The sequence below is a fragment of the Gadus macrocephalus genome, chromosome 16, assembly GCF_031168955.1.
Source record: "Gadus macrocephalus chromosome 16, ASM3116895v1".
NCBI lineage: Eukaryota > Metazoa > Chordata > Actinopteri > Gadiformes > Gadidae > Gadus > Gadus macrocephalus.
Window position 1 is genome coordinate 2,046,032 of NC_082397.1, and position 26,375 is coordinate 2,072,406.

At 44.5% G+C, this 26,375-nt stretch overlaps 2 protein-coding genes across 12 annotated transcripts in view; both read left to right on the forward strand.

Moving 5' to 3' along the window:
* Nucleotides 1–14,234, forward strand: part of LOC132475113 (NACHT, LRR and PYD domains-containing protein 1b allele 2-like) — a 15,483-nt gene extending 1,249 nt beyond the window's left edge. Inside the window, exons 2-17 of one of the 11 annotated variants that reach the window (XM_060076091.1) lie at nucleotides 7,753–7,784; nucleotides 8,370–8,402; nucleotides 9,149–9,226; nucleotides 9,407–9,478; nucleotides 9,593–9,622; nucleotides 9,931–9,963; nucleotides 10,082–10,128; nucleotides 10,234–10,286; nucleotides 10,470–10,696; nucleotides 10,999–11,249; nucleotides 11,486–11,611; nucleotides 11,779–11,914; nucleotides 11,992–12,042; nucleotides 12,182–12,253; nucleotides 12,546–12,839; nucleotides 13,326–14,234. In XM_060076091.1, coding sequence (XP_059932074.1) covers nucleotides 7,753–7,784; nucleotides 8,370–8,402; nucleotides 9,149–9,226; nucleotides 9,407–9,478; nucleotides 9,593–9,622; nucleotides 9,931–9,963; nucleotides 10,082–10,128; nucleotides 10,234–10,286; nucleotides 10,470–10,696; nucleotides 10,999–11,249; nucleotides 11,486–11,611; nucleotides 11,779–11,914; nucleotides 11,992–12,042; nucleotides 12,182–12,253; nucleotides 12,546–12,839; nucleotides 13,326–13,351 — 1,561 coding nt within the window. In that variant the 3' untranslated portion in view covers nucleotides 13,352–14,234. Of the gene's footprint in view, nucleotides 1–7,751; nucleotides 7,785–8,369; nucleotides 8,403–9,148; nucleotides 9,227–9,406; nucleotides 9,479–9,592; nucleotides 9,623–9,930; nucleotides 9,964–10,081; nucleotides 10,129–10,233; nucleotides 10,287–10,469; nucleotides 10,697–10,998; nucleotides 11,250–11,485; nucleotides 11,612–11,778; nucleotides 11,915–11,991; nucleotides 12,043–12,181; nucleotides 12,254–12,545; nucleotides 12,840–13,325 lie in introns of all 11 variants that reach the window. The other 10 variants (XM_060076092.1, XM_060076095.1, XM_060076093.1 and 7 more) reach the window with 10 other exon arrangements.
* Nucleotides 1–26,375, forward strand: part of LOC132475106 (uncharacterized) — a 444,510-nt gene that overhangs the window by 14,267 nt on the left and 403,868 nt on the right. The window contains exon 3 of the mRNA XM_060076081.1: nucleotides 15,341–15,619. Within this exon, the coding sequence (XP_059932064.1) occupies nucleotides 15,341–15,619 (279 nt within the window). The remainder of the gene's footprint in view (nucleotides 1–15,340; nucleotides 15,620–26,375) is intronic.

Genomic DNA, 26,375 nt, shown 5'->3' on the forward strand with positions numbered 1-26,375 from the left:
ATATCCTATCCATGCAGACAAGGAACCATGTGTCATAATACCCTATTGCATATTCTCGAAGAAAGTTGTCCAATCCCGGGTTGCTTTAAACTCACTTCATTTATTATAAAGTCGTCGGCATGTTTCGGCATGGTAAGTGAAGCTATACGGAGGGAATTGTAGCTAAAGAGTGGAACACGTGTGAGAGATAATAACTCTGGCTACTATGGGCCACGGGCAAAGGCCCGTGACCCTTCGCGGGTGTCGCTGAAAATCTCTCTGGTCTCTTCACACTGGGTGCACAGGTAAGAGACCGTTAAGTGGGCGTGGCCTAGTGGGCGTGGCCGGGGTGCCGTACTGGCTTCGGCTTCTTCGTATATATAAAAGCGCTGCTATCTGTGGCTGGAGCAGCCTCCAATAAGGTCTTGCTCCCCTTGTGGCTATGTATGGTATTTACGGCTAATATGTTTGGTCCTGCATCATTGGGTCTATGTGTGGGTAGCTTAGATTCTTAAAATACGTAACAATCCCTCCTTGGTCATCTTAGATGACCATACAATAATATTTTAAATCATAAACACCATTTACCACACCGAAAACATAGTCAAATTAGGATCAATCATCAACACCATCAACTGTGTGGAAAACTCTTGAATAGAGGAAAAAACCACAATGCGCTCATAATACTGAGACGTCATTCACCTTGTGGGTCTCATTGGGAATACAGGTCATTATTTAACAATACAACAATGAACATAAATCTTGTTATCATACAATCGCATGGCCAAACAGCACACAAACAAAACCATCCATAGAAATCCTGAGCTAATACTTTTGGTCATGTGCTACAAGGTCATACAATTTTCATCATGTGCAAAAGTAAAGTAAAAATTGGTAGTCATAATACAATTAAAAAAATTCAAGATTATTGATAGCCTAGCATGGATTCGGGTGGTTCATGTGATCTTCGTGCATTGGTTCGCTGTTGCATGTGGGTGGTTTTGGGCGTTGTTATTATCGTAGCCATTGTTTCTTCTGACGTCGTCGGGCCTGTAATTCATGAACCCAAGACTCGTCCCTCCTTGTCAAGGGCTCAACTCAGAGAGGTTACTCCTACATCATGGGAGCCTCCAAACAGGTTCTCCGTCGTCGTCGTGTCAGTAACAGGTGGCCTGTAAAACAACCGTCTCAAGGAAGATCAACAGTACCATTATCAATGCAGCGATTCAGAAATAACGGGTTGCACTGGCAACCAAGCAACACTACACAATAACAAACATAGTCTGGTATGGTTGTTTTAAAATGTGTTATTCAAGTAAATCCGGGATATTGATTATCTTAAATACAGTTGATTCTACTAGAATAGTATAGGTGTGACTATTCTAGATATTACAGCTGGATAGGGTCGGGCCCCTCAGGTAATGTAAGCCTGATCTGAGGGATTGTAATTGTTCTACAGTATCTACTTTGATTTAATTTCACACTACATCCCTCCTTGCGCATTGCTTCAGCCATGCGCATTGAAAGATGTAAAAGGGAAATAACAATGTTAAAATTTGCATGTGCAACATCACTTCTGTGTTAACCGTATCTCATACTAACAGTTACCTTCATCATACTACCCGATTGTCCTACACTAACTATGTATATTGGATGACCTAATCTTCATTTATTCTACCTATTGCTCGCATTTGATGTTGTCCACACTTTGATTCACTCCTATGTACATCGCATACCACATCAAACGTGAATACGCCTTATTAAATCGCCACTTTCTGCATACCACATCAAACGTGAATATGTCTTAGCAAAGTGACTTATTTTATAGCTATACATGTCCCGGACACGTTCATTACTATTTCCAAAACAGTTTTTTTAGCTACGCAGGTCCCAGACCTAACTATACCATTACATGAACAGTATTTATTATTATAATTATCTAGTTTTTTGTTGGTCAACATCAAATCGATACATTAATTAAACCTTCTGACTTACCGACCTACCCGATTTCTCCCTGTGTGAGCCCGCGAATGACAACTCTCCCGGGGCCTCCCCATGAGCCCCACCGTTACCACCTCAGAACACTGCAGGAACGATTAGTCGATTAACGTGTGGCCCGGAGGCTCCCAGGAAGTGCCACAATCCTACGTCTTGACACCTGGTGAACCTTCAGCTAGGTCAATCAAAACCGTCTAAACTAGTTAGAATAAAGAGTCATTCAAACTTACAACAATTATGCACATCTGGGTATTAAATATATGGTGATATTCTACAAACTAAACAAAAACTGAACCTAAAAGAAAAATTCAGAAGTTATCGGTTGAAACAAATGTTATTGTAATTGAACTACAGCAGTTGAGCTAACTCCCGCCTTGTGCACCGGTTAAAACCATGAATGCCGGGCATCCATCACTGCTTGGGTTGCAAAGGCCTGAAGAGGAAGAACAAATTTAGTACAAATGTGAACATTTACAGATCGTTTAAACTATTAATGTTGGTGAATCAAAAAACATTGATTACAATCTACACAAATATTTGCGTGTTTTGCCGATATCAACTAGGGAGTGGCTCTCTGCATTTCAGCATCCAGACACACAGACCCTCAAATATACAAACACTTAACTAAATTTACATGTTGGTTTCAACACATGGCTAGGTGTGAGGGTGGGAGGGGGCAAGGGGAAGCAAGAACAATAAGACAAGAACCTCAACCCAACCAACAACAGCGAGGCCACTTGCCTCTCTATTGTTAGTTAAATCGAAGCCCCCGTCCCACCGCTCCCGATCTTCTCTAAGCAATATGAATAAGGAAGGGTAGGGGGAGAGAATGTTTGCAGGGACAAAGGGTGGGGAGGGGGGGATCTGACGACTGGACCTGTGGACAGGGGGATGGGGGGGGGGGTCTGACTACCGGACCTGGAAGACTGGGGCAAGGGGAGTGGGGGGGTTTCATGATAGGATCTTCTGGGGAGGGGGGGGGTGGAGGGGGAGAGAGAGAGAGAGGGGGGGGGTGGAGAGGGAGAGAGAAGGGGGGGGGGGGGAGAGGAGAGAGAGAGAGAGAGGGGGGGGGGGAGAGAGGGAGAGAATGTAACACTGTAGTTGGGCTCCCCGCTGCTCTTGGTCTCTGCAAGACCCAAGATGGCGGACGTCTGGACAAAGGAAACCCACGTCACGAAGACGTGCCGTCTCTTTAACACCACGTGGTTACACTCTACGGCTGCGTTCTATACTAATCAAAATTGCACATTAGACTTAACTGAACCGGGAGGAATCAATCCAATTTGGCCAAGCCTCCGTTTTAATATGCAACTAAGCTAGATTAACGTTAAAAACCTGACCTTTCCTCCCCCCACCGTAAAGAGTTTGGAAGTTTATGGTCGGTAATAAATAAACCTTATAGTGGCCCGGCTTAACTTCGGCGCTTTCACTATTTACCTTAAAAACACAGGTACAGACACAGAGACAGAGACAGACAGAGACAGAGACAGAGACAGAGACAGACAGAGAGACATAACACACCGGGGGTCCCTTTGTGCAGGCTACCATTGCCTTATCAAACAGCCAGGAGAGCCCAGGTAAACAGGGGGGGTGGGGAGAGGGGGGGTAGAAGAGGGAGAGAGAGAGAGAGAGAGAGAGAGAGAGAGAGAGAGAGAGAGAGGGTGGGGGGGGGGGTGGGGACTTCACGTGTGTAGGGGGTCAGGGGGGCTTTTAACAATTCATCGTCTTTAATAACAAAATACCAACAGACTTGAATGTAAAATGTTTTGTTAAGTCGAGGTCTAAGCCTCTGGAGCAGCATGACCGGACGGTGGCTAAAACAAACTTACACCTAAATGTTCTTATAACCAATCCTATTTCAGATTAAATCTTTAAGACAAAGAGTTCTACTTACCTCAGACGTGCGGGCCTGTTGAAGTTGTTTTAGTGTCGCGGCCGCCGGGATTTCTCGGGACTTCCTTCCAAACGTCGGGGTCACCATCTATTGCATATTCTCGAAGAAAGTTGTCCAATCCCGGGTTGCTTTAAACTCACTTCATTTATTATAAAGTCGTCGGCATGTTTCGGCATGGTAAGTGAAGCTATACGGAGGGAATTGTAGCTAAAGAGTGGAACACGTGTGAGAGATAATAACTCTGGCTACTATGGGCCACGGGCAAAGGCCCGTGACCCTTCGCGGGTGTCGCTGAAAATCTCTCTGGTCTCTTCACACTGGGTGCACAGGTAAGAGACCGTTAAGTGGGCGTGGCCTAGTGGGCGTGGCCGGGGTGCCGTACTGGCTTCGGCTTCTTCGTATATATAAAAGCGCTGCTATCTGTGGCTGGAGCAGCCTCCAATAAGGTCTTGCTCCCCTTGTGGCTATGTATGGTATTTACGGCTAATATGTTTGGTCCTGCATCATTGGGTCTATGTGTGGGTAGCTTAGATTCTTAAAATACGTAACAACCCCTATATGGGTATTTATATTTAAACAGATACAGACACTCTGAGACATGTAAGGAGGACCAACAGACCTGAAAGTATGGCTCTCAGTACCATCCTAACCCAGGGAGGGGTTATTTCAATGTTGTCCTTTTTTAATGTTTTAGCAGTGGCGGCTGGTGATAAAAAAAAAGAAAAAAAGTGAGTTTGTGAGTCTCAATGTCTACTTCAAATGCAGTTAGAAATATGGGACAGTTGCTTCATTTTGTTTATATGCTACAGGCCGAAAGACTAAATTAATATGTAACTTACTTGCTCCTTTTACAAAACAAAACATTGCTTGGGGAGTCCAATTCCTCCACTGAAAAGGGTGGAAAGTACTTACAACTCTCTGCTAGTTTGCGATCTATCTCTTATTTAGTTATGGTGCGCGAATGCTGCTGAGGGAGGTAGCCTATTTGATTGATTCGCTGAATTGTCCAATCATGTGGTGATAACAAAAAAGAAAAGCAATACCATTGGCCTGGGGCGCACACTGGTGCGACCCGAGTGCGAATTTTCTTGCGCCAATGAAAAGCTGTCTCTGCTTGATAGACAGCAAAAAGTTAGCGAGCTTACATTGACTTCAACGCGGCCGGCGCCCCTGACTTGGAGGAGGGCTTTATTTCGAATGACCAATAACTAGCCTAGCCCAAATCATTGACGTTCAGACGCATTTAAATGGTTGCTGGCAGTGACAAGTACATCACACAATTAACCGAGGATAAACGCTATGCATTTTAGTTGATTTATTTCGTAATGATAATAGTTTATTAATAGTTGACAGATATATTCAAGTGAATATTTCACGGAGGGGCGGCACCCTAGCGCCCCCGATTGACCCACCGCACATGTGTTTTAGTCACATTGCATTGACCCATTCATTTACAAACAACAATTCATTTATTTTGTAGGCTAACTGAACAAGGCTGATGTGAGTCTTTACGACAACAGACACGCATAAGCAAACAGCACACTCTGTACAACGCCTCAACTACAAGACAGATGCTATGCTACCACACAGGTGTCCCTGTTCAGAGCAGTCTGGGGGGGGGGGGGACCCTGTCTTCTGTAGGTCTGTACATCACCAGATCTCACTGCACAAACCGCTGTTTTGGACGCATAGGGGCTCCTCATTGTTCCGCTTTCATTGTTTAGTAATTAGTCGTTAGAGAGAGTAGGCCTACTCCTCCTGACTGCAGCTGGACTCTCTCTTATCTTCACTTCTGCAAAGTAGTTCAACGTAATAAAACCTCCCGACAGAAGGCAGCTGCCACACATTGTGTGATGCAATGAATACGCCTTTATGTTTCATTGAGAGGACACCTACTATCATAGTTTGTTTAGTTTGTAATGTGATCGCTGAGGGCTGAAATGGGATCACGCAAACAAAAGAACAGTCAACCTTTTGTGAACGACCCCAGATTGTTTATAAACTGTGCGTGCTACCATAGTGTCACTAGCTACCAAACTCTGCAGTCGTAAGGCCGATTCATACCATACGAAACGGTCCGTATCCGTATTTACCGTAGGGTGTGAATGGGCCTTTGGAGTAACGTTCTCCAGGGCAGCTCCCAGTCTCTGGAACTCCCTCCCCCAGCATGTCCGCGACTCTGAGTCCCTCACCATCCATCTTCCAGTCCCACCTCAAGACCCGTCTGTTCTCCTCTGCCTACTCCAAGACCACCCCCCCACCCAGCCCCCCATCAGCTTTGCATTTCTCTGTGTTTGTTTATTTGTTGGTTGTTTCCTCTGTAAAGCGCTTTGAGTAAGAGAAAAGTGCTAAACAAATCAAATGTAATATTATTATTAGTATTATTATAATTATGATCTCTATCATGTCGTCCTTGGCGCGGTCCTGTTAGGGGGAGGGCAGGACGGGGCGAGGGGGGCAGGACGGGGCGAGGGGGGCAGGACGGGGCGAGGGGGGCAGGACGGGGCGACGGGGGCAGGACGGGGCGAGGGGGGCCGGAGGCGAGCGGGGAGACCTGCAGGATTGGCTGAGCTCCGGGCGCTGGAGGAACAGATGTTGGCAACATGCGCACACTTCCTGTTTTGCAACCACGACACTTTCACATGAGGAGCGCTTAGCAGACGCAGAAAGAGAAACAAGATATCTGTCGGTACAGTAAGGATGTTCATAGAACCGAGTGCCAAGCACTAACAACCGTTAGTCTAACCCAGGGGTGTCCAAACTTTTTTCAAAGGGGGCCATATTTGAACATTTTAAATAGCTCGAGGGCCGAATGCCTCTCCCGTCATATCTTTGGACCATAATAAAGTCACATACAAATTAATTGCATTTCATCATTTTTGTTTAACGATATGCAATAGTCTGCAATAGACAATTTGACAATAACAAATGCTAGAAGAAAAATTAGTCTCTTTCACAATTTGTATATCCCAACACATAAGGAACAAGCATTGAGGAATAGCTGTCCATGTTAATTTGAGAAGACATGTATGATTTCATGACTACTTTTTGACCATAGCAAATACATCACATAAGAAAACCAAGACAATAAGTTAACTTTGACTCAACTCCATCTTCAGTCCATATTACTTGAAACCGTTGGGTGACATAACTTAACCTTGAGTCAATAAATACATTGACTCTACATGAATTCAATAGTTGATTAAACTTAAATAGCATTATAAGTAACATACATTTTGTTGATGCAACTACAAAACGAGTGAGTTGTACTTACATTTATGAACTGATTGAATATAAACTGCAATCAAGATTACTTACATTTATAAGTTGACTTAACTGATATGCTAGTGAGTTGTACTTACATTTATGAACTGATTGAATATAAAGCCCAATCAAGAATATTTAAATGTATAGTTTGATTTAGCGACAGCAGCCATGATGTAGTTATACGTCCATGCAATTGCTAACCCTTATTAGCCTACCTGTGGGGGGGAGGGGTCAGGTTCATGGGGGTCGCGGATGTGGCTAGCGCCAGAATGATGCTGCGACCATGTGGTGAAAAGAGAAATTGCAACGATGGCGGCCAGGCGGGCCATAAATAATACATTTTCGTAAGGTAGCCACCGCAAAATATAACCCTGTGCCAAGATTTGCCCGCGGGCCGGACTTTGGACATGCCTGGTCTAACCCATTCCCCGTATACAAAAAAGATAGCTAGGATGAGACGCTACACAAGTACTGTTCTTAAGTGTGAGGACAATGTGTGTGTGGATGTGATTGGGCCCTCTTCAAGTGCAGTGGGCGTTGGTGTGGGACTTGCGGTTCTTGTGTCGCGTGATGCGCTGTGAGCTTAAGGATGTGTTCTCTCTTTACCCCTGCAGGGACGGGGATGTCCACACGTCTGACTGCAAAGGTAAACCCTTCCCAGAGATAGTGCATTTTTAATGCTGTGTAGTCTTAGCCATTCACTATTCGGTCTACAAATGATGCTACACAATTTCACAAAGGCTTTCAAGCTATTATCATCACTTAACCTCATAAAGTTTTATGAACAAATGTTATGAGCAAATGTTCAAAATGTACCCAATGTAATTCTGCTGAACAATCTTGATTTCCTGCTTTTTTTTAACTCCCTCTCGCTGCTCCTCTATTCCTCGTTGACCACCTTTTGTATTTGTTTATCGTTGCCATGGCTCTCCTCTCCTTTCCCTACCATTTGACTGAAGCCTAGCGACCGGGGCTCCTTCAGACGCCTGCTGCCGTCTGGCGTCCATGTTGGTTCTAAACGCTGGCTGATGGCGGTTAGATCCAAGATGGCCACTGGGTCAATAGAGGGCCCAAGCATTTGAATCATGTATTTCTTCAGTTAATGATTCTTCACTATTTGAAAATCAAATCATTGTAGAATGATTACCTGGCGGCCGACTTTTAACTGATAAGCTGAGATTGGAAAGCGAAACACTAGAACTACTAACTGGGAGTTGTCGTGTTGGTGCAGGTAACCTACCGGAGGTGGACAGCAGTGACTCGGGTAAAATATGAAACACAACCTTTTAAGAAACGCTTCACAGAGTGGAGTAAACCGAGGGAGGGGGTTGTGAGTTATATTAGGGTTAGCGATAGGGCTAGTGTTAGTAAGAGTTACATCAGGGTTAGCGATAGGGCTAGTGTTAGTAAGAGTTACATCAGGGTTAGCGATAGGGCTAGTGTTAGTAAGAGTTACATCAGGGTTAGCGATAGGGCTAGTGTTAGTAAGAGTTATATCAGGGTTAGCGATAGGGCTAGTGTTAGTAAGGGTTACATTAGGGTTATAAATAGGTCTAGTGTTAGTAAGAGTTACATTAGGGTTAGTGCTAGTAATAGAGTTATATTAGGATAAGCAATAGAGCTACTGCTAGTAATGGAGTTACAGATAATAACAACAATAATAGTAATAATACATTTAATTTTAAGGCACCTTTCTCAGCATTCAAGGACAGCGTACAAAGGTACACAAAGGTCATTAAAAAGAAACAACAATAAGCAACACAGCAATTGGCATCAGATGGAATAGGCAGCTTTGAACAGATGTGCTTTCAGTTGTGAATTGAAATGGGGTATTGAATCGAGGTCTCTGAGTGGGTAATGAATGGGAGGGTGTGGCCACAGTTCCCCATTTATCTCCCCAAACTCAATGTCCAGCTCCACTGAGGGCCCCTGCTCACGTAGACACGCCCCAATGAGGCCCCGAGCTCCACGGCCCTCACGGGGCCCTCTCCATGTGGAATTGTCTCACAGAACATTCCGGTACGTCTGTGGCAGACTCTGAGGAAGGCTCTGGCTCTGAGGAAGATGAGGAAGACCGGGCGGATTTAGGTAAGAGGAGTGGCCCTTCTTCTTCTTCTTCTTCTTCTTCTTCTTCTCCTCCTGATCCTCTTCCTTCTTCTTCTTCTTCTTCTTCTTCTCCTCCTGATCCTCTTCCTTCTTCTTCTTCTTCTTCTTCCTCTTCTTCTTCTTCTTCTTCTTCTTCTCCTTTGAATGCTGCGTACCCCCCAGACAACCCTGACCCTCCCTTCTGCCTTCGTCTTGTGTCAGAAGCCAACGAGGAGAGGGATGAGAAGGAGGAAGGTGAGTTGTGTCACTCTTCCATCCTCTTCGAGTCTTGATGCCTCAGGGATTTGACAAGCTAATGGTTTCCCCATCAGTGTTTAAAAAGTATTTCTCTATAACTCTGTGTTTCAGAAGTGGAGACGGGAGAGGATTCGTCTCAAGGTGAGTGAGGAGGACAACTACTGGGGTAACACGACAGTAGTGTAGCCCAGAAACTAGCATAGCTTTAGCACTACAGCAGTATAGCCTGGAACCTAGCCTAGCTTTAGCACTACAGCAGTCTAGCATGAAGCCTAGCATTGCTTTACACAACAGCAGTGTAGCCCAGAAACTAGCATAGCTTTAACACTACAGCAGTGTAGCCCAAAGCCTAGCATTTTTTATCAGGCCATTGTCATATCATTTAACTGAACAATTTATCATGTCTATCATTTATCTATATGATATATTTTGTGATTATAACCTTACAGAGGTCCTCTCTGAACCAGCTTCAACAGGAGAAGGTACGCTGGGTTCCTCACAGGTCCATAAGACCATCTGTTGTTGGAGGGGTTGACCCGTTTCTCTTACACTGGGCCCTGCTGTTGGTTTGTTTCTAACAGTCGTTCTTTATCCTGACAGAGGTCCACCTCAAGTCACAATGTGACAAATGTAAAGCAGCTCAGCAGGTGACTTTGCATAATAAACCCTTTCATTGATTATGACTGAGATTACGATCATTTTCGTTATGTCTTTTTTATCGTTTTAAGGTTTGATTTGCATTTATTCCACAGAGTTCTGACTACGAAAAGGTTACCCCAAGGAAAATCTCGAAGGGTCGATTACAGTGAGTTTAGTCACTGGTCCATCGATCAGCTCTCATGGGCGTATCAGGTCAATCTGCTTCCAAACAGAATTAAACAGTCATCTATTATGTGTGTGTGTGTGTGTGTGTGTGTGTGTGTGTGTGTGTGTGTGTGTGTGTGTGTGTGTGTGTGTGTGTGTGTGTGTGTGTGTGTGTGTGTGTTAGGGTACAGCTGGAAGGCGAGGGGACCTATGAGTGTTCGGCTACAGGTCTGGTGTTTGAGGTGTCGGAGCAGGCTCTGGTCCGCTACTCGGTCCTGTCCTGGTCCAAATTCGACACGTTCCTCACGGACTCCTGGAAATTCGCCGGACCCATTTTCAACGTGGACGTGGTCAACAAGGATGCATCTGTGCTCAAGTCCATCCTGTTCCCACACTCCCTGTGCCTTGCTGGTGAGGAGTCACTGGGACTGCGAGGCCAGTAGAGCCACAAGGGACCAAATGAATTGACATGAATGGATCCGTAATGTTTAATATTTACACTAACATACGGAAGACGCTTTTATCCAAAGCGACTTACAATAAGTACATTTATCAGAAGAAAGACAAACAACATATCTATATCTACGTCTAGAATAATAATAAATAAGGATTTATGTGTTTTACTTTCACACACACGTTCCTGGAGTCTTGTGTGTGCCTCTGTGTGTACCCCCGTCCCCTGACTGAACCCCCCCCCCCCCTTGTGCCCCCAGACCCCCAGTACGAGCTGCAGTTCAGTGTTCTGCACGTCCAGGGCAGCGGGTCGCAGCTGGAGCCGTCGGCGGAGCACACGGGCAGCCATGTGCGGTGGCGCGTGTCCTCGCTGTCTCCGGTGGGTCCCGTCGTCCAGAGCAGCCGACCCCTGGAGCACCACGGGGTGGTGCTGGTGTACAAGGAGCTGGGCCACAACAACACCTTCAGCTTCAGGGTGTACCTGGCCTCCAACAACTCGTCCGACATCAAGGTGACGGAGGAGAAGTGCAACGAAGTCGTGTTAGTGTGTGTGTGTCCTTCTGTGTGTGTGTCTGTCTGTCTGTCTGTGTGTCTTTCTGTGTGTGTGTGTGTGTGTGGGTGTCTTCCGGTCTTTGTGTGTATTGAGAGTTAGTTTGATGGTGATTTTAAGTTGCTGGTATGCTCTCCTCCTTCCTCTCCGTCTCTCGCCCGGCTGTCGTCGTTGTTGTCGCCTCTCGCGTGTCCCAGGACATAGGCACGCAGGTGCGCTCTGCTCAGAAGAGCTACAGGAAGATCGATAAACCGCCCGTCTGTAATCTAGACGTGGGCAAGTACCACCTCGTGAGCCAGCCGGAGGGGGAAATCAACCCCAAGGTGTGTGACGCCAGACACCGGATTTATGTTTTCATTGGCATTCAACAGATGAAACGAAGTATTGCGCAGGTTCTTAAGCATAAATGATGCAAAGAAACTGTTTTTGTGTGTGTGTGTGTTTGTGTGTGTCCGTTTGTTTGTGCGTGTGCGTGTGTGTGTGTGTACAGGAATTGAAATTCACCTTTGAAATCATCAAGCTGAAGGGCTACTTTGAGGCGTTCTTTGAACAGCCTCCTCCTTTTAAGCTGTCTCTGAAAGAGACGACCACGGACGAGACCGTGTGGTCTGCTACTATCAGAGAAGGTAACCCGTCTACGTGTTTGGAACGGCTTTCATCGTTTTGGTGGTTATGAGACTGACCATGATCTTTGATACCCTAGGTGATTGCGAAGATGTCAAGATGGTGTTCAAGCCAAAGCAGAAAGCAGGAGGTAAGTGTGTGTGAGAGGGGCTTTGTTCCATGGCTCATTGCTCTTCCTCTTTTAGAAGTGCTCGTGTGAGAAGATGCCTCTTAGAGGCTACGCTACAGGTTCTTGACCCTCCCTAACCCGTTGACGCACTTTGATGAAGGCCGAAAGAGAAGCAGCAGTACATCTGAAGAAGAAATGGCCAGTAAGAAACCTTGCTGTTTGGATGAGTCGGGTGAGTTGTCGCCATGTTTTGAATTTTAACACTAATATGCAAAAGAAAATAAACAAAAAGATAAAGGTCTCATAATTGTACTTCTAAGTCCTTGTGATATTGGTTGGATTTTGGAATCTGAAATCATTAAATCATGACTCATTCAAGTGTCTCTAGACGTTCGCCCTGACTCTGGTTTGGGATGAACGGCATCCAGAGCTAACTTCTGCACTGGTGAAACTGAGCTACATCTGTGCTACTCCTCGGGATGGAACTCTAATATGCCCTGCCTGCTTGGTTGTCTTTCACCCAGACGGAAACAACAAAAAACGGCCCGCAGGGCGGGATCTGTCCGATAAGCAGCTCCTGCAGGTGGCCAAAACGCTGGGGAAGGAGTGGGAGCAGGCGGCCATTCACCTGGAGCTGAGCATCACAGATCTGGACGACATCAAGGCAGACAGAGAGACGGATGTGGCCATGCAGAAGCTGAAGATGTTGGCGCTGTGGAAGCGCCGAAGACCACCAGGAAAGGCCACAGCTCAGGACCTGCTGAGAGGTCTGGAATACCTGGAGGACCTACCGGTCGAGACTCATCTGTTATTGACGGGTAAGTACTTCACCAACACACAGTGAACGTCTATCATGCATGAGCATTGATCTGTGATACTCTGACCAGCCTATTCATAATGCTTTATGAGTTAATATATACATAATGAAGGATATATACAAATAAAATATACTTCCTCTTTGTCTCGTTTCTATAAAGTAGCACTGAAAGCAGTTTGGTTATTTGATTAATTGTATGTACTCTTTTTTTATGCGATACTTCTGGTTCACTTGGTGTGGTTGCGGACCACTGTCATAGATATTATAACACCTCTGTAAAACGATAGACAGCGTACAGACTGTTCAGTGGGCATTCCCCATTAAATGGTGTCCACAGCCACATGAGACATGAAGGGGGGTGGAGAATGACAATCGGTGAATGATGTGAAACGAGACGGAGGGATGAGGAATGATGTGATCCTCTTGGAGTTTGTTTGTGATGAAAACTGATTCGTACTAATTTCCTGTCTGTGGTTTGCTTCCTCAGAAATGGTGCAAGGCCCAGTTAAATGACATGACAATGGCATTTGCAGAGGCCCTTATGCAGGAGATGTCTCTGGGGAAAGAAAGCCATGGAGACATGTGATGGACCAAAACGCAAGCGGTGGATCAAACAACGTGAAACAGTGAAGCAGTCTGAGTATTTGCTGGTCGGCCGGATGCGGCCAAATGACAGCATCAGACCAAGTCCCTCCTTTCCTGAGCTGCTCGATGTCTTATTGGAGTCACAACGATGGACTCGATGAGTCAGTCCTGCAATTGACAATAGTTCTGTTGACTCTGGAAAGTAATTATTGATATCCTGTTTAGAATAAGCCTTGGCTAAGATGTTCCCCTCAGGTACCCTCCTATATCCAAATATAGACATGAATACATTATCATTATCATGGAGTGTACTGTTTTTATTTTAGGCCTTACCTTAGATGTAGCTTATTACGTAGCCAGCTATAGATGCTAACATGGTGCTTAAAAAAGGGAAATTAATTCAACTTTGTTCATCGCTTCAGAGTTTATATTTTCTTTTAGAAATGATTTGTGTAGATTGGTATAGCTAATTTTTTCAAACTTTATACATTTCAGGGAATTTCTCTTGTTTTGTTTGTAGGATGCATTTTTTAAGTAATTTCCTTACGGTTGTGAGTTTATAAAAAATGTTCTTGAATTGATTAATAATCCACTACGACCAGCACAATCTTTAATCATGACTCTTTTTAAGGGCAGCTGGTATTGTCCTTCTTCATATTGTGCATCTAAATGAACAATACTGTGATTAATCTAGTGACCCCATAAAAAACGTGAGATTTAAATGACCGATCTCACACCTGCAGGGCTTTGAATCCGTCCCCATTGCTCCTGATTTACTTTGACTGGGGAAATAAAAAACTTTTTTACAAAAGGGTGCTTTCTTGCTTCATTTGTTATTTAAGTTTTTCTATACCTTATCAAATTAAGGATGTATTGATTGTTAATGCCAAAACATCTGTATTAATAAATAGGCTTCTATTGAGCAATTGTCAAGTTGAAAGAAGGTCTATGATGAAAAGATAAATGTTCTAAAAACGAAAGGAAGCCAAATGTTGTCATATATCAAAGAGTCGTGGAAGGGTGCCTCGAAACTTCTCTGTAGGTCTATCACGTTGAGACAAAAGCTCTGCTACATATTCAAATGATACGAAACTGTTTTATCCTCAACAATAAACTGTTGATGGCTTATCTGCATGCATGTTAACCATCCTCATAGTTATATGAGATACGTAATATACCAATAAAAAAAACAGCAAGCAGCCTTCAGGAAGTGGTTGGGAGGAAAACGAAAGTAAGATGAATCGGCGCGAAGCAACGCTACCATCAACTATGGAAGGTAAGCAGAGTTTATCACAACTACGCGAAAAATACCCCAAAAAAAACGTTTGACTTTTGGCTTTTTGACATTGCTGTTGGAATTTCAGAATTATTGATTTGAACTGGAAACTATCTGAATGACGATCAGGGTAGTTGTCAATAGTTTACTTTTTGTAGCCCAGCCTCCTACAGCGGGTCTAGGACTAGACTATTAAGTAGTTGTGCTGTATGTTATATGTACTGATTTGTTTGGCACCTCATAAACGCATTGCACTAACTTCCTACATACCTGTACTTAAAACATCTGGCCGATTAGTGAACGCTGTTAATGTAGGCTAGAGCACAGACGACTGACCAAATAAACAACACATCACCGACCGTATCACTTCTTATGACTTAGTATAACACAATGACGAGAAACTGCTTATTATTATGGAACAGGAACAGTGGACTTAATGTAACATATTTTGAGATAAGTCTATCAAACAAACATCTTATTGATGAGATGTTGTGGGGGACAAGGTGGTACGACAAACGGTTTAATATTAACGGAGGTTAAGAAGAGTCTCCTTAATTCTGACGTCAACAATTCAGAACTATGTGTTGAACTACCATGTTTGCACATTGTCATTTTATATTGATTTTTTATTTCTCTTCCAGGGGAGCTTAAGAGGATCCGTTCTGAATTTGCGGAGAGAGTTTCAAACCCAGTTATCAAACGTCTCCTGGATTACCTTTATGAGCGGAAGGTGTTCAGTACTGAGGAAAAGGACACTGTGATGGAGAACCACAAGACCAGAGCAGACCAAGCACGGTGTCTGATCGACATGGTGATCCAGAAAGGGGAGAGAGCAAGTCAGATAATGATCGATCGTATGAAGAAGAGGGACAAGCACTTATCCTCAACCCTGGGTCTGATCTCTTCTCCTGCTGGTGTGGGTGAGTTGTTTCCATGAATGTACTTTTTATAGAAACGGTCGGTACCAGCTTTGTTTTGACAAGAGGGGAGCTTCTTTGTCCTTTAGTCCACTGGGATCCACTGATTCATTATCATCCACTCGGGATTGCACTTTGTGTGGAATACAACTTCATGCTTGGAAAGATTTTGGGCATGGTTTTCATCGAAAGACTGACAATCCGTTTTCTTATCCTAGGACATGGGGAAAACAAGACGGTAGTAAAGCCAATTAAACGAACGAGAGGTTAGTGTTTTTCGTAGTGATGCTGTGTTCCTTTGCTCCCTGAAGAGCATATGACGTACTGTATGTTCTTCAAAAAAATGCTGATTTGACTGGATACCTTTTAAAGGCTTCTTACAGGTTTGTAGCCTCAACTTTACCCCTCAAACCCATTAACATCCGGCCCTATTTTCAGGAAATAAGGGCCGGAAAAGAAATAGAAGTGAATCAGAAGAAGAAGTGACCAATAAGAAACATTGCACGGTGGATGGGTCAGGTGAGCGGGTGACATCTTTTGAAAGAGACGATTGGTCTCAGGACAAAATTAAGAAAGTATATTCCTTGAGTGGTCCATCATCTCGATAGGTGGAACTTGAACTGCCTGTGTGTGTGGATTGTCTTTGTCTTTTTTCCAGGCAGCAACACTGAAACCCGCTCCGCAGGGCAGAATCTGACTGAATTGGAGCTCCTGAAGGTGGCCGAAACGCTGGGACAGGAGTGGGAGCAGGTGGCCATCCACCTGGGGCTGAAGACCAAAGATCTAGACACCATCAAGGCAGAACATAGATCTGTGGCCATGCAGAAGCAGAAGATGTTGGTCCTGTGGAAGCGCCGAAGACTACCAGGAAAGGCCACAGCTCAGGACCTGCTGAGAGGTCTGAAAGACATGGAGGACCTACCGGTCGAGACTCGTCTGTTATTGCAGGTAACGTACTTACGACAGACAGACAGACAGACAGACAGACAGACAGACAGACAGACAGACAGACAGACAGACAGACAGACAGAGACACAGACAGAGAGACAGAGAGACAGACAGACAGACAGACAGACAGACAGACAGACAGACAGACAGACAGACAGACAGACAGACAGACAGACAGACAGGAACTTGATTAATCTTTATTAATTAAATTGCACTTCCAGCATCAGCAAACACCATGTAACAAATAGAGTAACAGTAAAGAAAAACAAATATAAATGTGAAAAAAATATATATGCAGGGAAACAATATACAAGAGGAATAGTACACAAGACAATACTTACATGCGGGAACGCTTAAACAGTGCAAGAAACATTGCATCAAACAGCCACGTTGGGTTTGATATAGTGTCATGCAGTGTTTCCCCCAGCACTGTGTTGTTAAGGCGGCCGTCTTAACAACAATAGGGCCCCGCCATGACTACCAATGTATTCAATAATAATAATTTACAAAAAGTAAAGATAAATAATGCATTGGTAACACTGTTCACAACAATAGTCTTTTTGAAAGGAATTGACCACGAGGTAACTCTGTCCTTCTTGGCCGCCGCCTAACACCCAGTGAGGTGTTGGACAGTTTAATGTCTCGGGGGACAAAGCAGTTCTTCAGTCTGTTGGTGTTGAGGAGCATCCTGTCCCTGACCGAGCTCCTCTGGTTGCTGATGACAGTGTGCAGAGGATGGCTGACATTGCCCAGGATAGCCAGCAGTTTGTTGGATGTTCTCCGCTCTGCCGCTGTCACCAGAGTCCAGCTTCATGCCGACCACAGAGCCGGCCCGCCTTATCAGCTGGTCCAGCCTTGACGAGTCCGTTAGATATGCTGCCCCCCGCAGCACACCACAGCGTAGAAAAGAACACGGGCGACCACAGACTGATAGAACATCCACAGGTGTTTCCTGCAGATGTTGAATGATCGCAGCCTCCGCAGGAAGTACGGTCTGCTTTGGGCTTCCCGGTACAGATGGTCTGTGTTGCTTGCCCAGTTGAGCTTGTTGTTCAGCCACAGCCCGAGGTACTTATAGGAGGCTACGTTCTAAACTACAGAACTGAACTGGACTGAACTGGTCCAGGACGTGGTCTAGACGTCCCATAGTCTACGACCAGCTCTTTGGTTTTCGAGGTGTTGCACTGCGGGTGGTTTGTGTGGCACCCGATGACAGAGTCCCTCACAAGGCTCCTGTACTCCTCCTCCCTATCACCCCTTATGCATCCAACGATGGCTGTCACCTTCACCCCCCCACAGTGAACGTCTATTGGCTTTACCCCTTGGTAGATTAGTGTGCTAAATCAGTTTGCATTCAATATTATTTGTGGTAGTAATGTAATATGGTTGGAATTGCAATGGATGTTAACTTTGTTTTTTGTACGTGCACTAATTCCCTGTCTGTTTGCTTCCTCAGGCATGATGAAGAAATCATCAAAATAGTTACATGGCGGATTCCATAGTGCAGTAGATGTCTCCGTCGAAAGAAAAGCCCTGAAGATTGACCAAAACTAGTGATGGGCCAACTAACCTGAAACAGTTTCTAAACTGTTTAAATGACATTTATTTAGCTGACACGTTAGTCCAAAGCTTCTGGAATTTCATTTCAGAATGGAAGACAAACCCAAAAAGTGCAGGAATATGTGCAAGTGCAAGTACATAAAAGGCATTCAATAAGGAAGGTGCTTTAAGTGCTACATTATAGAAACAAGTGATAGAGAGCTTTCTATCTGAATTATTTTTCATATGCCAAGATGCAGCCGGAAAAGATGAGTTTTCAATCTGCACTCTTCTTCCAAATGTCTGGACCGTGTAAAGTAATTATTGATATCATGTTTAGAATAGTTCCTCCTTCCTGTGCTAGTACATGTGTACTAAGCTGTTCCCCTCAGGTACCTCCTATAGCCAGGTATAGACAGGAATTTTGGTATGATTGTGATTAGGAAATTGTTGACACAAGTTGACATTATCCAAAAAATGATTCAGGAATCTTTTTGATAGTTTCCCCAAGAGGCAGCTGGTAGTGTGTCATTTTAACATGTTCATGACTCATGACCCATACTGTGATTATTCAGGTGTCTACAAAAAAACTATCTGTAACTTACTGATAACCTTACCTCAGGGTGTTCACCGTAACATTATCCTGACCCAGGAATGTTCAAACATCTGTTTGGTGCTAAATTAAAATGATTGGTGGAAAATGCTTCTTTCTTGCTTCATTTGTTGTTTTTAGTCATGCCAACATATTCAATATTAATAAACACTTTTAATATAATAATTACATCACAATAATATAATTCAACTCCATTCTATAAATAATGGAACACATTACTGTAAGCTTTTCGGTCAACATTGACATCTCAGAGGATTCATGCATATAATTTATTGTTTCACTAATTGCCCTAAAGATTTGTGAGTAGAAGTTTGAGCTCAGGTGCTTCTACGATGAGTGGAGGCATGTTTTCCAGAGTTCAGCCGTGCTGAATTCTGAAGGACAGTCAGAAGTAAATAGTGGCCCCACAGGGCCCTTTTTGATGTCCAAACAAAGGAAGGACCATTATATCAGAGCAAATAGCACACTCCCAGTGTGACCAAGAGAGGTCGCTGCAGACCCTTCCAAAAGAAATCCCACAAACTCGCTGTGCAGAAAGTGTAACAACTTTCAAATGAAAGATCAACAAAGGAAAAATATGAATAGCTAAAAGAACAAAAAGAAAATATGAATTACTCTTGTCTAATGAATAAGTGATAGTCATGTTACGATAAGTCCTGCAAATGAACCCATAGTTGTTTTGTAGATTTGTACTGACAGTAAGTAGGTAATAAGGGTGCTCCTTATTAAAACAGAGAATCTCTTGGACCCACTACAATTTTCTTATAGGGCCAGGTGAGGGTTTGAGGATGCAACAATCTGATTAATCTGATACTGAAGCACAGAGTGAAGGTAGCAACAAACATGCCAAAATTGTATTTGTTGCTTTGCAGCTTTGAACACTATTCAACCACACATTTAAGTTGATGAGTTGTTAAGAATTTTTAATTTAGCTTTCAGTTTAGTGGGGTGGATTTTGGATTTTTTTACGGACGAAACTCAGAGTGAGGGTAAATGGGGTAGGCCTACTCTCAGAGGAGATACTGTCCTCCACAGGGTCACCACAGGGCTGTGTCCTGTCCCCTCTATTATACATCCTATAAACTGATGACTTTCGCCCCTAGCACACAAACAGACATATTTAAAAATGTACAGATGACATGACTCAGTTGTTGCCTTTATTTAACACGACACAACACACAGCGCAACGCACACCCAACCAACAGACATGCAACTCCCGGCAACGGTTGCCGCAACACTACACACAACAAGTAAACACTCAACAACACACAACTAGGCCTACACCCTACCGACCACACACCCCAAACCCGTTAACCCCAACACAAAAAGACCCCTTTTCCCCAACCGGCATCTCGGATCCCCAGAATCCCCGGCGCGACCCCCGTAGGAGTCGCCACAATAGTTTATTGCAGCAATTAAAAATTCCAAAAATACATGCGCAGCCGAAATGTACCGGTCAATCGCCACGTCACAAGGCATATAATAAAATCTAATGATTCCATTGGTCTTGTGTGGGAGGTCGCTTTCGAGCTGCACTTGCTGTCTCCCTCTGATTTTAATTCAACCATCGTGGTTAAAATGTCCTCATAATGATCAATGACAGAAGACATAGGCTACTGTAGACATGAATCATGCTGAGACCAGCGGGTGTCGGATAATTTTGGCAGGCGTTTTTTGTTGCGATTGTTTGCATGCAGGCGCTTCGGTGAGGCTGTGATGAAGTTCACTTTTTATTGGACCCTGTCTAGACAGTACATCCCTGACCATACTAAATCGCGTTTGTAGTTTACACTTAGACGTGAACTCATTATTGCATGCAGGTGCCTTCATTCATAAAAAAATGAAAACATTCGGGAGTATGCAATAATATCAATTATTCTGAAGAGGTCTAGACACCGTGCGCAGCCCCGCCTTCTCCAGTGAACCAAGAATGCCCGCGCCGTGAAGACCGGAGGTTGACCCCCTCGGTTTTACACTGGAAACTTGAGATAAGAAGGTGAAATTGCCGGGCGTGCCAAGCTGCGACCAAATGGCTTGGCAGCGTAAAAATACCTATAGCCTACATCATCCTGCCCAACAATATGGGCAGGATCTAGACCAAGTTCTCCTAATGGGGTCAGCAATAGCCGTGTGTCAACGCCTAGCCTCTGCGTTTGAATGATAATGAATGAATGGAACGTTATATTTTTACTGTCTACAAATATTCTAGACTAGAGATTGCGTGCCAATCAATGAAACCTTATGCGGAATCAGATAAAGTCGGCTCTCTTTGCTGCGCAAAGCATGTTTCAGAAATCAGCACCTAGTTGTCAGTCACACAACCTATTTTGGATTTTTTATAATATGGAAGGGGGGGAAATGCCGTGAAAAAGTGTACGCACAGTGCATTCAGGATTAGGACTGATACATATGTCGGCCTAGGCCTAATCAATTGTTTTTAAATATCTTTAGCATTCAATTTATTGCAGTCTATTCTTTTCGTAGGCTACTCTGCTGTTGGCCTTGATGGGGAGATATTTTAATGCTTTTTAACCCCCTTTTCCTGCGATATTCCTGCATCTCCTTCAGTATGGAGCCCATTTCAGCACCGTGTCAGTAGACAGTTACAATCCTACGAACGTCGTGAGTGCAGTGAACTCGCGTTCATGTTAATAGGAGTTTCGGGAAAACGCTCCAAAGAAATTCACGATGGTTCGCAAGATCCATCGTGAGAATGATCGTACGAGCAAAGATCCATCGTTATCGGGAAACGAGGCCCTGTACAATCGATTGTCCAAAAAAGGCAAATCTATTTTATCAGCCAATGGTCATCCTCTTCATCGGGGGGGTTCTAGGCACGGGTGAAGCAGGACGCCATTCTTTCATGACACGTTGGGGGCGCCACAAGCAGTAAAAAAAAAAAAAAACATCTGCCCAGCGAAGCAGTTTTCTATGATGTAGCAGCATAACATTGTGTGGGGAATTGGCATATTGGCGCCCCCTCTGGCGGCAGGTGCACCTGCTTGTGGAGAAGGTCACATTTCAGATTCCCTGCAGTTAAAAACCAACAGATACAGACATTCATTTGTTGCCGATGTCATTTATCTGCTGAATTCAGATTTTGGAGCTCTGGGCTGACATCATGGTGTTTTTGGTGCACAGTATATGGTATGATTTCCTGCTGTATGATGGTACTCCATGAATACTATTTATTATTACTTTTTATTTACATGGATATGTCATGCAGGGAATCTTAACAGCATGCCCGTATACACACTGCACCTCGTATCTGCATGTATGTTTTCTTCAACGAAAGTAGATAGAAGACAGGCACACTCAGACATACAGAGAGACAGGTACACTCAGACATACAGAGAGACAGGTACACTCAGACATACAGAGAGACAGGTACACTCAGACATACAGAGAGACAGGTACACTCAGACATACAGAGAGACAGGCACACTCAGACATACAGAGAGACAGGTACACTCAGACATACAGAGAGACAGGTACACTCAGACATACAGAGAGACAGGTACACTCAGACATACAGAGAGACAGGTACACTCAGACATACAGAGGGACAGGTACACTCAGACATACAGAGAGACAGGTACACTCAGACATACAGAGAGACAGGTACACTCAGACATACAGAGGGACAGGTACACTCAGACATACAGAGAGACAGGTACACTCAGACATACAGAGAGACAGGAACACTCAGACATACAGAGAGACAGAAGAACTATGTACACATGATAAGAGAGGGGTCCTCTATGTACCTTGCCTCCTTTTAATGTGGACTTGCGATGGAAATGGAGCACGGGTGAAGCAGGACGCCAGGATGCTTTGCTTTGCATTTAGAAAAAACTAAACAAATTGGCGCTGTGACTTAATTTTCTAAGCTATCGACCATTTTTAAACACGTGTTCTGGAGGATGGGTTCTATGTGCATGGCTTGTTCTGGTTCCATCTGAAGCTGACTTGGGGTTGGTAGGAAAATGTTTGAAAATTAGCTAATGCTGAATTTGCCATAACTCCATTTAACCATATAAACCATTTTTTACACAATACAAATTCAACGACTTTAATTCAGGCAACCCCTTAGATCATGAATATCAAACATTTAAAGCTATGGCTCTGTATAAAAATATTTTTGACGATTTCTTTATTTTTCACTGTACAGCCAAATCTATCACAACAGACTTTAGAGGTTGAGATATGGTCGCTTCCGAATAAAAATAATACCTAACCGTGACAATAACAATAGGGATCACATCAGTAACACTTTGAATACCTTAGTATGTTTGGATATAGTAGTCTGTCTATAGGCCTACTGTGGGATTGTAATGGAAAATTAAAAATATGTTTGCCCCTGAATACCGTCTGTGATTGCATGACTGGACTCACGTAACACACTTAACGGACTCTGTTTTGTGACTTTTGTGATTCCATAACTCTGTACATGGTGCTTTGGATATTAACATGTTGCTGATTGTGTTGGCTTGATTAATAAGTCTATCAGTAGGCAACCCACTTCTGGTATACCTTTCAATGTATCGCCTTTGGACTAAAGCGATACCCCTACGAAACAAAACAGTATTATGGTGTGTTCAAGATGCCTCGTACACCACCTGCACGAGTTGCAAAGGGTATACCGAGTTCAATGAGTTTGACAGTAAGACTCGACAAACAAAAATGACTGCACCCGTAAGGAGATGCACTTTCTGTGTATTTGTACCACATTGGTCATTTTGATGTCGATTTAAAATTCTCTTACACACTTGATTACATTGTCCCCAATTTATACATTGCACGGTCTTGCTGTGCGTGCAATACAATGCAGTGTCATTTGTTTGTGTTTGTGCCGTTTGTTTTCGAGCTGGTTTGCTAAGAGGCTAATGTAGCTAAGACAAAAAGACAAACGGGAACGCTTTAAGAACTACAAAAAAAATAAATAATAATTGATCCCTTTTTTATAGCGCTTTTCTAAATACTCAAAGACGCTTTACAAATAAGAAAAGAATACATATAGACAGTACAGACAATCAAACAAAAGCACCACAACAATAGGCAACACATTAAGAGAGTGGGAGAGAGTGGAAGATGGCGGAGGATGATTTGTCAAATGTTGTAGGTGGTCCTGAAGAGATAGGTTTTAAGTTGACTTTCGAATGAACAAAGTGTATCAGAGTTTCGGTTGGCCAGAGGGAGGGAGTTCCAGAGGGTAGGGGCGGCGATGGCGAAGGCTCTGTCCCCCAGGGTGCGATACTTGGTCTTGGTGATGGAGGTGAGAAGGTTGGCATCAGCGGAGCGTAGGCGGCGAGTGGCGATGGAGGAGATCTGTTATGTACGAACCGAGTGTGCAAAGTTGTTTAGCGCTTTGTAGGTGGTGAGGAGAATCTTGAAATTGATGCGTTGTTTTATTGGAAGCCAATGAAGTTGACAGAGGATGGGAGTTATGTGTTCTCTGGAGGGAAGTTAGTAAGCAGTCGGGCGGCAGAGTTTTGTACATATTGCAATTTTTGAAAAATAGTGGCGGGGAGGCCATACAGAATGCTCTTGCAATAGTCGAGTCTGCAAGTGATGAAGGCGTGGATAATTGTTTCGGCAGCTGAGGATGAAGGCGTGCGATGTTGCGGAGGTGGAAGAAGGATGTTTTCCTGACGCTGTGTGTGTCTTGAAGGAGAGCGTGGGGTCCATGATGATGCCAAGGTTTCTGACCAGGGGGGAGGGAGTGACAGAGTGACCATCGATGCAAAGTGAGAAGTTCTGGGAGGTGGGGATCATGGTATTTGGGCAGAAGATGATAATTTCAGTTTGATTGCCTTTGAGTTTGAGGTTGTGGTCCATCCAGGTTTTGTTCCATCCAGGTTGTTGTGGTCGATCCAGGTTTTGATGTCTGTGAGACAGTTGGTGAGAGTGGATAGGATGGCAGGAGTAATGGCTGTGGTGGTGATGTATAGTTGGGTATCGTCGGCGTAACAGTGAAATTTAAGACCATGGCGGCGGATGATGTGACCTAGTGGGAGCATGTAGAGGATGAAGAGGATGGGGCCAAGCACTGAGCCTTGGGGGACTCCATGTGAGACAGGGATGGTGTGGGATTTGTGGTTGTTGATGGAGATGTATTGGAATCTTTCAGACAGGTAGGAGGTGAACCAGGTGAGGGCGGAGTCAGTGACGCCAATGGATTGCAGACGGCTGAGGAGGTTGGAGTGATTGACGATGTCAAAGGCAGCACTAAGGTCGAGGAGGAGGAGAATGGCTTCGGGAGCCGGATTCAGAGGAGAGTAGGAGGTCGTTGGTGACTTTGAGTAGGGCTGTTTCAGTACTGTGGTGGGTTCGGAAGCTGGATTGGAATGTTTCGTATAGGTTATTGGAGAGGAGGTATTGCTTGAGTTGTGTTGCGACGGCTATTTCCAGTAATTTTGAGAGGAATGTGAGGTTGGAAATGGGTCTGAAATTGTTGGGGTTGTCGGAGTCAAGGCCAGGTTTTTTAAAGAGGGGGGTGACGGCAGCAAGCTTAAGAGGTGGGGGAATGGTTCCAGAGTTTAGGGATGAGTTGATGGGGTCTGTGATGAGTGGGGCGAGAGAGGTGAAACAGGCTTTGACGAGTTCAGAAGGCATGGGGTCCAGGGGGGAGGTGGAAGATTTCCTGGTGGCGGGTATTTTTGAGAGGTCTGCTGTGGTTATGGGTGAGAAGATGGAAAGCCTGTGGTCTGGGGTTGAAGGAAGTGGAGGTTCTGATTCAAGGCTTGTGGCAGAGGAGGTGGCGAGCTGGTTGTGGATGATTTCTATCTTGGAGTGGAACAATTGCAGGAAGTTATTGCATTTCTCCGTGGGTGAATGAGGATGAGATGTTATCCTGGGGTTTGAGGAGTTTATTTATGGAGGAGAAAAGAGTGCTTGGGTTGGAGGATCCAGAATGAGTGATGCCAGAGTAGAAGACAGAACGGGCTTTGTTGAGTGCTGATTTGTAGAGGTGCATGTGCTCTTTGTAGGCGAGGGCGTGTACTGTGAGACTGGTTTTCTAGTATCGTCGTTCTAGTTGTCCAAGTTGTTTTTTGTGTTTGTGAAGTTCCGGGGTGAACCAGGGGGCAGAGTGAGTGAACGTGACAGCTTTGGTTTTCAGGGGGGCCAGTTTGTTGAGGGAGGTAGACGAGGTGTGTTGTTGTAGATGTTGACGAGGTCCATGGGGGCTGGATTCACAGGAAAGGTGAGGCCGGAGAGAGTGTTTGATATGAAGGTGGAGAGAGAAACTGGACAGATGGATTTAAGATTGTGGAAAGTGATTTTGCGGTCCTGTTTGGGTTCGGGGGCGGGAATGTCAATAACAAGTGAGAAGGCCCGGTGGTCAGAGATGGAGACGTCGGTGCTGGAGACATTGTGGATGTGGAGGCCAGTGGAGCAAACCAGGTCTAGGATGTGCCCACGGTTGTGGGTGGGAAAGTTGATGTGTTGGGTGAAGCTAAAGCAGTTCAGTAGGTCCAGGAAGTCCATAGCGTCTTTACATTCCGGGGAGTCAATGTGGTTGAAATCGCAGAGGAGTAAAACAGATGACACGATTGAAGATAGTGCAGTGATGAGTCAAAGAGATCTGGTAGGAAAATGGGTTGGGTTTGGGGTGGCGGTAAATGATTGAAATGATGAGAGGTTTGGGGCCGGGAAGTT